This window comes from Aulonocara stuartgranti (assembly GCF_965226115.1).
Source record: "Aulonocara stuartgranti genome assembly, chromosome: 16".
NCBI lineage: Eukaryota > Metazoa > Chordata > Actinopteri > Cichliformes > Cichlidae > Aulonocara > Aulonocara stuartgranti.
This window is the reverse complement of record NC_138952.1, coordinates 14760699-14778854: the sequence shown is the minus strand read 5'-3', so window position 1 is coordinate 14778854 and position 18156 is coordinate 14760699. Positions and strand designations below refer to the sequence as shown.

General features: G+C 38.4%; 1 protein-coding gene across 2 annotated transcripts; it reads left to right on the top strand.

Annotated features, from left to right (window-relative positions):
• Positions 1-2556: 2556 nt before the first annotated feature.
• On the top strand, positions 2557-17985 carry prpf40a (PRP40 pre-mRNA processing factor 40 homolog A). 2 transcript variants are annotated; one of them, XM_082507173.1, is made up of 27 exons: positions 2561-2658; positions 4068-4148; positions 5176-5319; positions 7018-7101; positions 7526-7544; positions 7637-7656; positions 7784-7825; positions 7940-8050; positions 8398-8518; positions 8825-8849; positions 8963-9178; positions 11058-11163; positions 12263-12327; positions 12428-12592; positions 13548-13656; positions 13813-13963; positions 14091-14224; positions 14388-14502; positions 14846-14937; positions 15064-15180; positions 15905-16042; positions 16176-16271; positions 16368-16454; positions 16703-16793; positions 16891-16952; positions 17052-17207; positions 17439-17985. In XM_082507173.1, exons 1-27 carry the CDS (start codon positions 2656-2658, stop codon positions 17526-17528), a joined length of 2640 nt encoding a protein of 879 aa, XP_082363299.1. In that variant the 5' UTR covers positions 2561-2655; the 3' UTR covers positions 17529-17985. The 2 variants fall into 2 exon arrangements, with proteins under 2 accessions (XP_082363300.1, XP_082363299.1); XM_082507174.1 differs by lacking the exon at positions 4068-4148 and having other exon boundaries at positions 2557-2658.
• The last annotated feature ends 171 nt before the right edge of the window (positions 17986-18156 follow it).

The following is an 18156-nucleotide window of genomic DNA, read 5'->3' as shown; positions in this document are numbered from 1 at the left end:
GCAGCATATAGCAAGGACGCCATATGTCATGTTTGACTTTTTTTTTTAAGAGCAGGGCTGAGAGGTCATGATTTCATTGATTATGTGGCTCAATAATCACCCACAGGTTAAAAAGGCTTTTAGAAAGAAAAAAAATGTTTTCTCAAGAAACATAAAAAGCACAAGAGCTTTGGTTAAGCAGCGTGCCTTTGCTTGTCAAAGAAATAACTGGAGGCAATGTGAACATAAAAAAAATCTTAACTAAAAAGAGCTAAAAATAAATCATGAAAAAAATCCATTAATATGCGTCTACAACCCAAAATTGTTTTTTCTTTGTAAAATCTGTGCAGCTGAGAGAAGAAAAAACTAATCTTAACAAAGCTTCTTCTGCTCCTTTATTTTATGAGAAGAAATGGAAAAGCAAGCTGGAATTGTAATACTGTGTTTTGTAGATAGTTAATGTGACTGTGGTTGACAGGAAGCCAATTGTCAGATGAGAGAAGAGTGCCTGTAAGGCAGGTCAGCAGCAGGCTGGGCTCAAAGCTCACTGGGTAAAATGGCCAGAAGCAAACATTGACCACATCAAATATTGTGAATCAATCACAGACAAACAGACACACACACACAAACACAAGAATGAGGTTCTGGCAAACAGTGAAACTATGGAACACCAATGCGCATAAATATACAGCGTATAGGACTGAAGAGTGAAAACTAGTTTGGAAACATCATAGCATTCTCAAGGATTTTAAATATAATATGTCTTTATTCATAAAAAATAAATCAGTTTGTCAAAGCAGCTATGTACAAGCGATGCTGACGCATGGCTGTTTTTTTGTTTGTTTGATGCACTGTGGTTGACTGACTCCCATCATTAGACTGAAGCCTGATCTATCTCTGCCCCTCACTGTCACTTCCTTTTTTTGTTTTTTAGCTTGTTAAGATAATCGATAGGGAATTCTCCTGCGCTTGTCAGGAAATGCATCAGAGTTTATTACAGTCTGCCTCAAGTGAGGGCTCATCTGTTTTCCAACTCTTTGTTGCATGCTTCACACCTCGGTGGCACTCTAAATCCCAGGGACAACTCCGGTAAACAACTTCACTGACAAGCATAAAGATAAACCGGACATCGCGTATACCTGTATAATCGATTTTTCATTTTGAAAAGATCTGAACACACACGCACGGATCTGATTGTTCAAAAATCTTTAATATAGAGTCCAGGCGATCTGCAGAGCAAGAACAGCAATAAATGAAAACATGTTCATTAGGCCATCAAACTAATTTTCTGTTTGAATAAACACCTTAATGGGTGAGCTACTCCTTAACCTTGTTTTGTGTGGAAAATATATGACTGGAATGCAGAAGCAAGAAGGAAAGGAGAAAAAGTGAGTGCTGCAGCCATGTGAAAGGCACTTAAAGCTAAACTGTGTAGACTGACTGCTTTATAATTTCTGCTGTCATGGGGAGTCTTTGCAGCACCACAGAGGTCTAAGAGCTGTGTCACAGAAGCCAATAATTGGAAAATCACAGCCGGTCCTTCAAATGATCCCCAATACACTGAGGTAATTTTGCTGTGTCTGAACACCAGCTACCTCGGCTTCTGAAATAGGTACCTGTTATAACAGCAAAAATAAAAAAGGGAATCACTCTCTGTTACGGTGTAAAGAGCAACCTGATCGGTATTTATTCACGAACACTAAAACAGTTAAAAATAAGGATTTAACAGTTCGTAAATTAGTGCCATAATGACAATTACCTCTTACCAGGTGTTCCTAATTATTTAAGGCAACAAATGAAAAATAAACTAATTGATTAGTAATATGCATTAAGCTGCTTATCTGATTTGATAAGCTGTTGAATACTATCGATCATGGATGGGCCTCCCCGGAGCCTCGACCTCAACATAATTGAAGCAATCATCCTGACAGATAACAGAACAAAAGGCAGCCAGCATTCAAAGAAGAACTTTGAATGTCCCTCAAGAAGCCTGGATAACTGTTCATGAAGACTACCTTCCTGAAGAAATTACAAGATAGCTTGCCTAAGAGATTTCAGGCTCTGTTGAGGAATAAAGATGGTCAAACAAAATATTGATTTTCAAGCTTGTTAGAATGATTCAGTCTCTGTTTTTGGCTTATATTTTTATTTCCATGTACGTTTACGCAGATTTTAATAAATTCTTGCGCCTATTGCCCATTCTACCTAGCAAAATATGAAGAAATGAGGATTGGATCAAGACTGTTGCACAGTACCATATATCGTATTAATGAGACAAGTCTATGTGGCTTTCTCTATATTTGCATATATTGTATGGCATAAATTAAATTTCATAATAGAAAATAGAATTTGTTTATTTATTTATTCATTCATTCATTCATGCAGCTTTTTACTTTAAGCTATTTAACATCAAGAAACATATAATTTTATGTTTAAGTTTGACTATAGCGTATTGACTTAAAGTGGACTTTTTTTTCCATCGCTGTTTCTTCCTTGGTTAACACGCCAGTTTCTTTTGGAGGAAACGGTGGTGTTGCGCATTAGTGCGCATTTCCAACGCAGAATGACGCTACAGAATTGTTACCTTTGACCTCTGAGCGCTAGGCGGAAGCTCAACCAATCGTTTTGCTTGTTGTTGAGAAGTGCTCAAATTTCTCGGAGGTTGTTCTCTTCAACATGGTGAGTGCAGGCGTTCAAAAAATAGTTTATAGCGGTAACGAAAAAGACGAAAACTGTTAAGACTATGTGTATGAATTTTTAAGGCCTTGTTAGCAGCCATCTTCTTCTCTAAACTATACCGTTACAATGCCGTGTATCAAAGACCACGGGTTAGCATTTCTTGTTAGCAGTGGGCTAATAAAGCGGTATGTGCCTACCTTCGTGTTATAAGCGGTTTCCTTTAGCTGAAGCTTTTTGGGGTATAGCACGCCCTTTGATTTGTTAATGTGTAAAATCAGCAAAACGTGTTACGGTATTCGTGAAGTAAAATTACGGTGGTGAAAGTGTATTTGGTTAGTTGAATAATTAAGCAGTTGAACTCTTGCGTTAGCCTTTTACGATTCATTTCCAGAGATTAGACGGAGCCTGCAGTCATTCATCACAAACAGCAGCAGTTATCTCAGGTTCTTACGATTGTTACCAGTCCACATAATTTACATTAGCACAGCCAACGTTACTGATCAGATTAAGTCAGGAGTTAAGTGAACTTTATCGGTTAAAAGTAGTAATTTCGTAGTAGTAAAATAGAATATCCCACTCATGCACCCAAATGAGTGGACTTAAATAGACCATATTTGACATATGATCACCGAAAACAATCATTACTATGCTATTTCATGATAATATATTGTCTGGTTAAACTACAAGGCTTTCTTTAGGGTTCGTTATTCAGATACAAAAAATGTTAAAGCTTCACGCATGAATTTGTTGTTACCCAGGCTATGGGTACATGTGTTTGCCTGTGCCATATGTAATGTTGGTGTCCGCATTAGAGGACCCTTATTCATTCTGAATAAACCGGAAGTCTTTGAAATATTCTTTATGTAAAAAGAAAAAGGAAGCACTTGTTTAAAAGGTGTAGATTAAGGTAGGCACCGTTTCATCCTCAGTTAATGATGCAGATATTACTTTTTAAATTAATACGTTTTTTTAAATAAACCAAATGCTTGATAATTTGTCGCAAAACGAGAATTGTGTAGTTTTTCTAGTCTTTTGTCTTTAGACATTATAAGCTTTATATATGTCAAATTAAAACTGATTTCATATAATGTTTTGATTACTGACACCCCAATTAGTACTACCTCATTTAAACTTTCAAACCAAATATTCACACACTCGTTGTGGTTTCATGTAACTGCACTAATTGAAATGGGCAATGTAGCTATTACTTTACTTTTTATGTGCATTTTTTATTTGGGAGCAGCCAAATTTATTTAGAGTGCTTTATTAGCTGTAAACTACTTAATTTCACAATTCCTTAAACACATATCTGGAGAAATGGTAGTTTTCCTGATTGAAGCACACTGCTAACTGCACAACTGGCTGTTGGGAGTTCACTAACTCTGTGTGGTGTTTCTTACTCCTCACAGTCTTCGTCGGAAGCTAATAATGGGCCGAGCCAAGCACCACCTTATCCAGGTGTACCGCCCGCGGCGATACCTCCCCCATTTGTAAGTCATCAAAATGCAGTTTTGTTTACAGATCCAAAAGAACATAATTTGAATTACTTTGATTTCTGCATTGATTACTTATAAATTTGCTGGGGGTTAAAGTTAGAATTATAGGCAGTTATATGAATAAATTTCTTAGGCAAGAATACCAGTAAACTCTTGCTTCCTATAGCAGCAGCAACATCTTACAAAAACTGTTTCCAGTAGCTGTTTAAGTAATGATACAAACTCCCTTTTTTTCTCTTCTTTTGTTTTAAGGAAAAAAAGAAAGGACCTTTCCAGACATTGATTTTATCTTTGCACACATTTCTGCAGGTTTTCAATATTGCATATTGGGCTGATTGGGCTCGTGTCTAGGTACATTTAGAAACTGAGGGGATTTTTTCATGCTCAAACATTTTTTCTGTGCAGGAGAAACCCTGACAGTCTTACTTGTATTTATGTATTTATAGGTGACCCAATCTCAACAAAACTGTACAAACGTCCTCTCTCACACAGTAATTATTAACATCTGTATATTTAAAACAATAACTTTACTATAAATCACAATTCTTTTGATTTTCATATTAATCATCCTCCTGCAAACCTGATCATATATTCTTCACTTGCGTTTGTTTCGCGTGTCAACTTCCACATCTGTAGATTTGATTTAGTTTTTTGCTCTTTCCAGTTTAGTGCATGTGTAGTGCTTCTCCTAAGGTCCTGTGAAAGTTAGTGTGACTGAAGCACAGTTCCTCTGCCATGTTCATCACACACTGTGGCAGCCAGTGTTCACACACTCCCTATTTTATCTCCTCAGCTAGAACACCTAACTTAAATTAGCCTTTGAAGGAGCAGAGAGTTGCACTTGCTTTCTTTCATTTCCCCCTTTTAGGTCTTACTCATTATGTGTAATTAACTGTGATTCAGTATAATGTTAGATTGCATATTATATGGAACACTGCAGAGATCCAGGTAATTTCAGAGGGTTAAGAAAGTATTTCTTCTAACTACGATATAATGTTTTTGTCTTCCTTCTTCTATGAAGATGGGACCACCTGGAATACCACCTCATTTCCCTCCCATTGGAATGCCCCCTATGGGACAGCGACCTCCCAGCATGACACCAATGCCTCCTGGTATAATTCCCCCGGGTATAATGCCACCAATGGGGGCACCGCCAATGGGACAGGTGAGCTTTGTAGTAACCTCATAGATTTGTTTGTATTGGGGGTTTTTTTCCCCTCTTTTTGTCCTCTGTGCCTTATAAAGTCTAGGGACTAGGCAGCCTATTTATTTCTCCCTCCACTTTAATAATTTAGGGAGAAGCATAACCTTAAATGAGACACATCTCAAAATGTTTTAAAGTGAAAGAATTAACATTTTTTTCTAGTTATTTGCTTGAATTGTTCTGATCATTGTTGCATGTATCAAGTGGTTATACTTTCATGTTAGCCACATCCATCAACATTTACAGACCAGGTATATTTTCTTATCTTGTAGCGCTCCAAATGCTTGATAGGGGCGCTAATTAACTGAAGAAAAAATGTTGTTCGTCGTAGGGCTGGGCCATATCATACCGTTTACGGTAATACCAGTATAATGTTGGGCAACGATAGAAAAATGAAATATCGCGATAGAATATGGGTAAAACGCGCATGCGCAGTGCCTTTGTTTTCATATGCACACGGCAGAAAAAGCATGGCGGCGAAAGCAGATCGTTAAATGAAACGGATGAACCAGAACTGGTTTGTAAAAATGCTGCAACTTTAGGGGTGTGGAACTGGTTTAGCTTTCGTCCGTCAAAAACACAACAAAGCACTATTTTTGGTAGCGCAAGCTAGCGGGCCGTCGTTGTTGCTGTGTTTTTTGGAAAATACAGCACATTTAAAATCAATCCTTTGATTTTTCTGAAAATCGACAGTGCCCCTTATAATCCAGTGGGCCTTATGTATGAATTCTGGTTGTGTTTACTGACCTCGAAACGATTGTATGTGGTACACGGCGCTCGAAAATCTGTCAAATGTTTTAGTACGACTTTGCTAAGCTACAAACCCGCACCGCTTGATGGATTGTCGGAGCATTACGACTACCATAGTCAGGAGCCTCGCGGAGTGATACGTACTGTGCTTCAACATAATATTACCGTATTGTGTGTGTAATACCTCTTTTTAAGTTTTGTGGATATTATACATGGTTATGCTGAGGATATGTCGGCCAATTTCCACTGGAAATGCCCTTTGGTTAAACTGTCAGAAAGGAATTTGCATTTGCACTGTTACATTTTTATATAACTTTAATGCACATAAAACAGCTGCTTGTTTAAGTGAAAATACATTGATGTTGTTGTTTTGGGTTTTTTTTTTGCACTAATAAAGTTGTGGAGTTGTAAAGTATTTTGTCTGGTGTCAATTATATCGTCAGTTATATCGTTATCGCAAATTTTCAAATGTTTATCGTGATAAATATTTTTGGACATATCGCCCTGCTCTAGTTCGTCAGTTTAAATCTCTTTCATTAGCTGACAGTTAATGAATAAATAGGCATGATGTAGCTGTAGTCTTTTTTTCTTTTTTTTTATCTAGTGATTAAAAAAAAGTGGATCATGCATGTAATCCTGTCATGCATAAATAGGCGTGATCATGGGGAGGAGTGTTTGATCAGAGTGCCAGAAACGCAAGTCTGAAGAGGTGGTGAAACACTGTAGTTTGGCATATTGCTGCTTCACAGGTGTCAGGCTGTGGCATCACACTTTCAGTAAGCGCAGCATAATCAGTCAAGCAGCCTTCTACACACCAGCAACCTGTTTCACACTGTGTCTAAATACCTCTGCCTGGATTAGGTAGCATGGAAATACCAGATGAATATTTCATGGTGCCTCTTTTATTAGATGCCAGGCATGATGCCACCTATGATGCCAGGAATGATGATGCCCCCTCGCATACCAGCTGCGGCTGTACAGCCAACGGGACCGGTAACTCTTTTCACTATGTTTCTTGAGTGCTCTGCTTCACACTTCTTAAAATACACTGCAGTCTGTGAAATGCCTAATGAAACATTTGCACAGCCATGGAACATGGCTATAAATTTATAACCTTCCATAAAAAATATATTTTCATGTTGAAACAAAACAGCTAAAAAACCTAATTAAACACTAGCTAATGAAAATTTTACACTTGCATGCAATGTGTCTATTATTGTCCAGATGGGTTTAGTGATCATAAGACACATGTAACCAAACACTAGCTATACATCTTGAGGTTGTGGAGTAATGTACTGATTAGTAAAGCTGTGTCTCTTACTGTTTTGTTGTTAATAATGAATCTGTAGATGTGCACTTTAAGACTGGGAAAAAAAATAATCCACCAATAACATTGTTATTTTTTTCCTGTCGACAGCCTGGTGTTGACTCCACAGGTAGGATTTTTTACTTAATGCAGTAAAATTAATGTTTAGGCGTATTTAGAAGTTTAAAGTCTGACTACTTTTTGTCTTGTTTATTTTCACAGCTGCTGCTCCTGGAACATCTGTAAGTATAACTTTTTTTTGATATGTAGTAATTGGAAGTCTACGAGCTTTGACAATTTTGAGCTACCATCATTAGCTCCAGTATTTTTCCTGCTGTCTCACAACCTTTATTTCCGTTCCCCCTGCAGAGTACCACAAATGGATCCCCGCAGGAAGAACAGCCAAAGAAGGTTTGTGCACATGAAACATTGAAAGACTAGACACAATTAACAAGGAACTATAAAATCATTCAAAATGCAACCAAAATAATTATCTGATTTATCTGTCGTGTTTGTTTGCTTCAGAAATCCGTGTGGACTGAACATAAATCACTAGATGGAAAGACCTATTATTATAACACAGAGACTAAGCAATCCACATGGGAGAAACCGGATGAACTCAAATCTCCTGCAGAGGTACAGAGCTTTTAATTTGAACTATTTATATTACTTGCATATTCACATACATTTAATTCATTTGGCACTTAGCAATTGCAGTGCTCACGTATTAAAATTACAGTAATGGTAAATGTACCAGATTAAGCTAAATTGGATTTTGCCCCACTCATTTTGGGGGAATTATTTAAATACTTTGTGTGCATATATTAAACAATTTTATTTTTAAAATATGTGCGTCATCTATACTTAAAAAAACTGATTTGTTATTGGACTATGGATATTGACTCACACTAATTACCGGTAAGGCCTTGCTGTTCATTTAAACTATTAAAAAAACCTTTCCCATAATTCTTTGAATTCTTTAGCAAATGCTGTCAAAATGCCCCTGGAAGGAGTACAAGTCAGACACAGGGAAGCCTTATTATTACAACTCTCAGACAAAGGAGTCAAGATGGACAAAACCCAAAGAGCTGGAGGACCTGGAAGGTAAAGCGCGGTATCTGATTATATCAAAGCTGTTGTATGAAAGGCAGGGATTTTTATATTGAAAAATGTTGCCTTCTACAGAAAAGCCTTTAATGGCACAATGACTGGAAGAATGCTGACTTTGTCAACAGATCACTCCATACATTAGGGGATGTGGTGTGATTGATGTGCAAACAAAGGACTTACAAAACACAGGACACTTGTTGGCTCCTTTAGTACATTTATCTTTGAAAAGGTCTCTTGATCTGCTGCATGATTAAAAATGAAAGCAAGCGCCTTAACTGTTATCTCTTTTGTCAATTCCAGCTATGATCAAAGCAGAGGAGAATGGGTAAGAGTTTGCTGTTACTCTGGATGTCTTCATTTTGTATTGAGGTTAACAAATACAGCAGTCATCAACAATTATTAATCTCGTATGGCTTTATTGTCATGATCTTACATTAGGACTGCAGAGGCAGCAGCTCCTGGAACCACTGCAGCTCCTGCTGTGCAAGCAGATAATGTAGCTCCTGCAGCGACTGTAGTGGAGGCGGAAACTGCGGTAGTAGTCTCAGAGGAACAACCATCCCAGGCAGCAGTGACTCAAACACCTGAGGTGAAGACGGCTGATGCACCTGTGGCTTCCTCTGAGACTTCAGCAGCTACCGAGGCTGTAGCCAGGTAAACAATTATAAATCTAGGGTTTAACTGAGCAAGCGCAATGACATGTCTGCCTGTGTGGCTATCTCCAAGCATACCTGCTGTTGTGGTTGAAGTGGATTATGAATCAGAAGGTGTAGTGATTAATAAATGGACTCAAAGCCAGCCACATTGCTGCTCTCATCGATCTGGAACAGCTGTGCTGGTCAGAGTGATGCATGACAACAATAGCTCGGCAAATGAAAAGAGGCCTCTCCAGGAAATGACATTATTGTGAGAATGGTTCAGAGCAGTGGAGAGAGACCACATAGCTCCACAAATCTGCAGCAAGATGCAGATGGTGGATTTTTTTTTTTAATTTAACTTTTACAGTATTGATGTAAATAAATAATAAAAATTGATTAATTCTCACACTGATATAACCACAGCAGTCTGAGCTATTCTAGTTTTATTATTATTAAACAGTCATATCATAAGATATGACTCAACGGCTGTATCATAATCCATTTCAGAAAATAAATAATGAATGGGCTTTGGCTTAAGAAGAAGTTGGAAAGTAGGCTGTAATGCACAATGATCTGCTGATTTAGCCAGAGATTTTCCTCAGTTTTGTACCATCTTCCTCTCAATTAGTTAAACACAGTAGATACTATGTTTATGACAGTGTATTCCACCATAGTACTCATAAAATCCTAGGGTTCTGATTGATTGTTGTACACCCTGCTGCCTTTTGGTGGCTACAGGGAGTAAGGAATTGAAGGAAAAGGTCTTCATACAGTTTTATGCAGATGTTAACATGAAATACTCAAAGTATCAGTTACAGTGTTTTACATTTTAAACTTGTTGTAATTGAATGGAAGCCTCTGAAGTAATTCATTTTGAAAGTTAGTTTAAGAATTGTTTAAAAATTTTGCTGTTTTTGTTTTCATAAAATCACTATAGTGGTGCTAGAAACCCATGTGATTGTGAGAAGTTAATATAATGCAAGCTTGTAACACATCTGCCATCAAAATACCAACAGCTTAGATTGCGCTTCCTCATTTAATTGAACATGATGGTCAAAGCAAATTTTTAAATGGACCTGTTATGCTTTTCCTCATTTCCTGTCACGTATTGTTAAACCGGTGCTCTTATTAAATGTGGGTAAAGTTTCAAACAATGAGGTCAGCAGTGTTGGGAAGGTTACTTTTAATTGGTAAATGGCCTGTATTTGTATAGCGCCTTATTAGTCCCTAAGGACCCCAAAGCGCTTTACACATCCAGTCATCCACCCATTCACACACACACTCAGATTGGTGATGGCAAGCTACATTGTAGCCACAGCCACCCTGGGGTGCACTTTTAAAATATATTCCACTACAGATTACAGAATACATGCCACAAAATGTATTCTGTAACGTATTCCGTTACGTTACTCAATGAGAGTAATGTATTTTGAATACTTAGGATTACTTAATATGTTATCAAGCTTTTTACAACTACATGACTGTACTATTGCTGTGTAATTTATTACTATTACTGTTACGCCACCAATACCAACACGGTTTTTAAATATTAATATAAAATGAGTAACAGTAGTGTGGACATTAGGTAAGGCTGCACTTTTTGCAGCGATCTTGTGGAAAACTATTCCGTGCATATAAAAAAGGTCCGCTGCTCCAAACTGTAGTAAAGGGACCTCTGGCTAATACGTCGGGTTCCATGTCGGGCTTGTAACCAAAAACTAGCTTTAAAGGGTATCCCCATTATGGTCATCTCAGGCCACCACAGCTCTGTTGGGTTAGCGTTCACAGAGCACTTTCTACTTATAATATTGGTGTAACAAAGCCGTTTTTTAATGCATCTTTGATTGCAGAGAACTACAAAAGTGCTCAGTGTCAATAATTTTCTTTGCTCTTAGTGTCGAGGTTGTAAAAGAAGAAAGGCCAGAACTTCAGAAGAAAACGTACAAATGGAATACAAAAGAAGAAGCCAAGCAGGCCTTCAAAGAGCTGCTGAAGGAGAAGGTGAGTCAGGCTGTTAACAAGCTGTAGGAGAGAAGGCACGCCTTTACTGCAGGGGAGTAATTCTTGTTTTCAGATTCTGACTCTAAAATGTTCTCTATGTTTCAGTGTATAAATTAATTATGTGAGATGTTAGGCAGTCAACAAGTGTGCAGCAAAATTTGATTCATGATGTTGCACGAATTTGGTTCTTTAATCAAGCAGAGTGTGTTTTAAATCAGAAAGCAAATATCTGATAATTTGCTAACTTTTTGTGCCCAAAAAGTCATCCTACAGCTTTTCAACTGTCTCCATTGAGGGTTGTTTTTTTAATGTGTGTGTTTAAGTATCCATTGACTGTTGCTCTGTTGTTGGCACTGGAATCCAAATCTTGATTTGTTTTTAAGACTACTTTTGCCACCTCAGTGTTCTCTAGTGCCTGATGTGTTCATCATCACATCATTTGCATTCAGACCTGGATCTAATCCCTGTCCCTGCTCTTGAGCCCCTGGGAGGCCTATTAAACCTCACCTCCTGTTGCTGTGGACGTGTTGTGTGTTCGGCTTGCACGGCGGCCTAGCACCACCCACCTTGAATGTTGCTATATTTAGGAGCTTTTTAATTTTGTGCACAAAGCTCTCCTCTGAGATTGCTTGCCATTTCCTGCAAGATCTTAATGGCTGTGTCTTTATGATTAGCTTTATTGGATCAAAGGCACGAGGACTGGCTGGGATTAAGACAGCGAGAGAAAGTGGCATGCCTGAGTGAGTTAGAATAACTGTGACAACTGACAAGACCGAGGCACATAGTGGAATCAGTCATAATGGATGAAGTAGTCACTCCTTGGGAGAGGCAAGTGGCAGAAAGGGCACTTACAAAGGTCCTTGGTGGCACTTCTTGATTTATTGCCACTCCACACCTTTTAACCCACCATCTATTAGTAATTAAGAAAATGTGTTCTGTTCTAGACCAAAGCAGCAAAAAGCTCCATTTTCGTATCCAGGTCGATGTACTTTTTTCTAACAGGACAACAAGGCAATCCATGTGAATATTTTTGAAATATTTCTTGAGTGCAGATTTTATTTGAAACCACCATGAATATTTCTTATCCTTTGTATTTCAGGGTGTATCCTCCAACTCCTCTTGGGAACAGGCCATGAAATTGATTATCAATGATCCTCGCTACAGGTACAATGCTTTCCAGAGATCTGTTTATCCTTCATACAATAGTAAGTTTAAACTGTCACCATCTCTGACTTACAATTTGTTACTTTTCTTGTCAACAAAGTGCACTTCCGAAGCTGAGCGAAAAGAAGCAGGCGTTCAATGCATACAAAGTCCAGACAGAGAAGGAAGAAAAGGAGGAGGCCAGAATTAAATACAAAGAGTCAAAAGAGACTTTTCAGAGATTCTTGGAGAACCATGAAAAGATGACATCTACCACTAGATACAAGTAAGTGTTACTGTGATATGGCAATAAAGTATTTTGTTTTTTTCCCCCCTGCATTGATTTGCAGTTCTCTGAACTGTCAATATGATTATGCAGACTGGTTGAGTTAGAGGACATCTGTGGCGCTTGCACACCATCGTGCAGTTACAGCACTGTTGACTTCCACTTAAGCTGCTTTGACCTGTTAGTGCTAGTCACGTTGATATTGCTGAATTTGTTTACACAATAACAAATTGTTACAAGGTCAAAGTTTCGCATGTGTAATGAGTTCATTAGAAAGTTAATGATTGATGAATCTATTCAAAGTCAAGGTGCATGTGACATAAAGGTTATATCTAATTCAAAATCTCTTAGCTTTTTTTGTTGTTGATTTTGTTTGCTAATGTCTACAACAGCTTTCCAACAAACACACTTATTGGAAACTTACTCGATCTCAGTGAACAACACATAAACACTTAAAATATCATATAACTTCTTAATAAATTCTTGGAACGTCTTTTTCATCGGCACTCTTTAGTTTTTGGATGAAAGTCGTGATGATGGGCAGAGGAAAAGGGGTAATCAACTGGTGACCTTGACAACAAGCCAGCTTCAGTGTTCTGCTGGCACTGGGTTTGTAGTCTGGGGTGGCACACAGCAGGCAGTTGGATGGTGAGAGCAAGGCTTTCTGATGCTGTGTGGGTGTATGTCCTTGCATTTAATACCTTGTTTTAGCCTGTAACACCGAGTGACTCTTCTGAGCAACAGGGTTTCAACAGACGTCAAATATATTGAATATTTTCAGCACACATCTTAAAAGACATAACTTTTCTGTGTTGTGCCTGGGATGGCTCGCAAAAAACCATAACTGGTGCCTTAAAGCTAAATTTGGCAAGTGAAATGGTGCCCTCACGTGGCTTTGTGGGAAAAATATTCTAAAGTGTCTGTGTGTGTCTGTGTGCGTACTCTTGCAATCCAGGAAAGCAGAACAGATGTTTGGTGAGCTTGAAGTGTGGAGCTGCGTGCCAGAGAGAGACAGGCTAGAGATCTATGAAGACGTGTTGTTCTACCTTGCTAAAAAAGAGAAGGTAAGGGCTCCAAAGTGCATTAGGAATCTTTGATTTTATTTTTAGTTAGCATGTTTGGCATAATTATTGTGTATAAGTCCTCTTTCAGTGTCCTATTTAGGAGTAGGAGCTTTATGGTCTAGTGCAATTACCATCTGGTTGTATTCTCTACTTTAGGAGCAAGCCAAGCAGCTGAGAAAAAGGAACTGGGAAGCTTTGAAGAACATTTTGGACAACATGGCAAACGTCACATACCGCACCACCTGGTCTGAGGCCCAGCAGTATCTGCTAGATAACCCTACCTTTGCAGAGGATGAGGAGCTGCAAAGTATGAGATAATACAATGGTTTTAGTAGAATTAGAAGAAAAACATTTCTTATCAGGTCATTGTGCTTCTGCATGAATGTGTGTTTGTATATGTTCAGCCTACTGATAGTGCCGTTATCTGCTTACAGATATGGACAAAGAAGATGCCCTTATATGTTTTGAGGAGCATATTCGGGCTCTGGAGAAGGAGGAGGAGGAAGAGAAGCAAAAGACACTTCTCAGGGAAAGAAGACGGCAGCGCAAGAATAGAGAGGCCTTCCAGGTGAGAAGCAAAAACAAAGAATTGATGTCTCAAAAAGAAACAAAAAAAATGCGCTGCATGTAATTTTTCACATTTAATCTGGTTAATAACAGTTTTAATATAAGCCAAAAGAAGAGGCCACATGTACTTTCCCGATCCTCATCTCTTCTTGTTGTTTTCTCAGAAATTTCTGGACGAGCTTCATGATCACGGCCAACTTCACTCTATGTCTGCTTGGATGGAGATGTACCCGACACTGAGCTCAGACATCCGCTTTGCCAACATGCTGGGCCAGCCGGGTAGGACAGCGGGCCACACGCACACATGTCTGCATGAGCTGAATGTGACAGTCGGACTTGAATCATAGCATAAACACTGAAATAAAACATTCACAACTGACAACATAAACGATTTATGAATCACAGTTTAGCTTTTTGAGGTTATATTTTCTTTTAATTTCCATATTTTTTCCTTTTTAATTTTCATACTTATTCCGATAATACACTAGTCTCTAAATCTTTAATTATTTGGCTTCACTGTTTTGCACCCTTGTTGTGGTCCATTGATGCTGTTGAACCTTGTTTATTTGCTGCAAGGATCAATATTTACACATTTTTAAATTTAATGTTGTTTGTTGCGCAGGTTCCACTCCCCTGGACCTCTTCAAATTTTATGTGGAAGACTTGAAAGCACGCTATCATGATGAAAAGAGAATAATCAAAGATATTCTTAAGGTATTACTCTAACCTCATAAAATGTTATTTATATTTGGTATTTTTAAGGAACAGTTCGCACTCGTGCACCTTCCTTGCGTTGATCCAATTATACATCTAATAATTATCTGATGTGTTCTTTCCCAGGACAAAGGATTCCTGGTTGAAGTCAACACCAGCTTTGATGACTTTGGATCAGTCATCAGCTCGGATAAGAGAGCTACCACGCTGGATGCAGGAAATATAAAGCTAGCCTTCAACAGTGTAAGACTCCAGCTCTGCATCATATGCTTTGAGTTGGCACCTGTTCGTAAACATTAATGGACACAAATATTGATATTAAAGTAGGGTGAACTGTTAAGTAGCTGACCCTACAGCAGCTGGGTTTAATCTATTAAATCAGCATAATAAATGTAAAACAGGTCACAGTTTAAATAACCAGCACCTCTCCTTCGCTTAGAGAGCTTTACGTTTTATCCTGTTGTTAGGTGTTAAAATACGTTCATCATATCCATTTGAATTAATAATTATTTTAAAACTCATGTTAGATCTTTCCACACAGTTAAAAGTGATCTCATCAGTTCTGTATCCACATGTAATCCACCTATCCCCGTCACAAGATGTGTCAATGCTGAGCCTACTTGTTTCTACGGCCCCCAAATAAACAAAAAAATGTTATTACAGATTATAAAATTATGGAAAAAGGAGAATAATACACCTTTCAGGATAAACAGGCCCAAATCAATGAAATTTTAATGAGTATACATAAGCACAGGCCTTGACCTGCTTGTTTGAGGATGTATGCAGGTTTGAATTGGCTGTAAGTGTGGATATGGTGACCTTTCCTGGGTGTACCCCACCTTTTGCTCTGTGCCCTGTCCCATCTGAAAGACTTCACTTGGGATGAAAGATGTGTGCGTTGAACCATGGCTGTTTGTTGTATTTCATTATAAGATTAACTCACTTAGAAACCCTTTTTCCTAATTAGTTGCTTGAGAAAGCTGAAGCCAGAGAGAGGGAGCGAGAGAAGGAGGAGGCCAGGAAGATGAAAAGGAAAGAAGCTGCTTTCAAGAACATGCTGAAGCAGGCCACACCGCCACTGGAGCCAGAGACTACGTGGGAGGGAGTATGTACTTTCAATGCGGATCAAATTCGTGTGTTTTCGCAACACAGTTTATTTTCTGTTTTTATCCTCATCCCTTTTTTCCAGTCTTGATTGTGTTTAATGTTTCCTGATAACTGACATTTTACCATTTCAGGTCAGAGAGAGGTTCCTAAAAGAGCCTGCCTTTGAAGACGTGACTCTGGAGTCGGAGAGGAAAAGAATATTCAAAGATTTCATGCATGTCTTGGAGGTGAGTCATGACGCTAGCAGGGACATGAAGTTTTTAAACTTGACGACGACTATAATGATGTTTAACCTGGTATTTACTTTTTATTTAATTTAACAGCATGAGTGCCAGCATCACCACTCGAGGACCAAGAAACACTCAAAGAAGTCCAAAAAGCACCACAGGAAGCGCTCCCGCTCTCGATCAGTTAGTACCACCACAAGAAAATGAACATTTTATACACTTAAATCACAGATCAAATGTTTAAAAAAAACATGTTTTTTAAAAAAAATACTTTTCTGCCCACTGTTTTAGTCAAATACAGGGCTTAACTGAATGCACATCATTCCATTCTGTATTTTATGTAAAGATTTACTGGAAAATGATGTAGCAAAGCACACTTTACAAAAAGCATTGCTCATATCATGCACTGCTAATCTGTAATGTTTTAATAGGGCTCCGAGTCTGAGGATGAGGAATACCACAAGAAGAAAAAGAGGTCACAGTCCAAATCCCCCTCAGAACGTTCATCTAGTGGAGAATCTGGTGAGTGTTTTTACAGCTCCGATCAGTTGATTTGTGTATCTAGGAAGGGAAAAAGTGCCACAATGTGTGTTCATTGACATGTTCTACCTGAAAACAGAGAGAAGCTATAAAAAATCCAAGAAGCACAAGAAGAAGGGCAAGAAGAGACGCCACAAGTCTGTAAGTGTGCAGGAAGAAACAAATGTGTGCGCTTGATGTCTTAAATACAAATGTACTGGCAACACTGGTGTGTGCACTAACTGTAATTATGACAAACAGGCGTCTCCAGATTCTGACAACGAGAAGAAAGGAAGAGACCGTGATGGGAAGCGAGAAAAGGAGGTAGAGAAGGAGAAAGAGAACGACAAGTCTCGGGGGAAATCTCGCTCAGAGTCCAAACAGAAATCTCCCAAAAGGAAAGCAGCCAAAGAGGAGGTGAATGTTACTATTACTATTATTATTATTATTATTATAAAAAATTGCCCCAATATTGTGAGATTAGCTGGGGGGCTCAGGTCAAAGTCAGTGTTTTAAAGAAGTCTCGAGCGTATATGTTAGCTTACAGTTTCTAGCATGAGATAAAGGTCTTGCGGTTAACTAGTTATTTAAAAAGATCAAATTTTCACTATGACTGAATCTTTGTATTTTTTTAATGGTGCGTTTAAGGGTGGCTGGGACACGTCGGGCAGTGAGCTGAGTGAAGGAGAGCTGGAGAAAAGGAGAAGAAACTTGCTGGAACAGCTGGACGCACCTTGATAATAATTCATGCTGCTCTCTCCTCTCCAAACATGCATTCCCCTTCAAGCTCATCTGACCGTGCTGGTCATACGCCCATAATGGACTGATTTGTGGTATTTATGGGAATGCCATATACTGAGCTTTTACATAGACTTTGACTAATTTCATATCAGGAAACTGATCAGCTGTTAAATACTGAGTTGTTTTTTTGTTAGCTTACCTTTCTTCAGTTGGCTGTAGTTATACATGTTTTCCATTGACAATTTTTTTTATATTCACTTAAAAGCATATCTTTATGACACACTGCAAATGTGTAGAAATACAAGAAACTTGTCCACATGTCCAGGAATACTGGGGGTTACGTCTGATTTGAAGTAATTTAACTGCAGCTGGTTTGAATGAATGAAAGGTTTTAATTGGAGGATTTGCTGAAATCAATACTTTAGTTAAATGTAATAAAACAGTTTCACTGGAAGTTGTCTGCAGGTGTTGCTTTGACTTACTTAGACGATAAATTGTCGCCAAACCTTCCAAGATTATAGGATTGTTGCCATGCTGTTGCAGATTTACAAATAGCCAACAAAGAAGACTAAATGGGTGATGCCATTGTTGGTTTATTAGGAACACCTATGCTGTCTAATGTTGT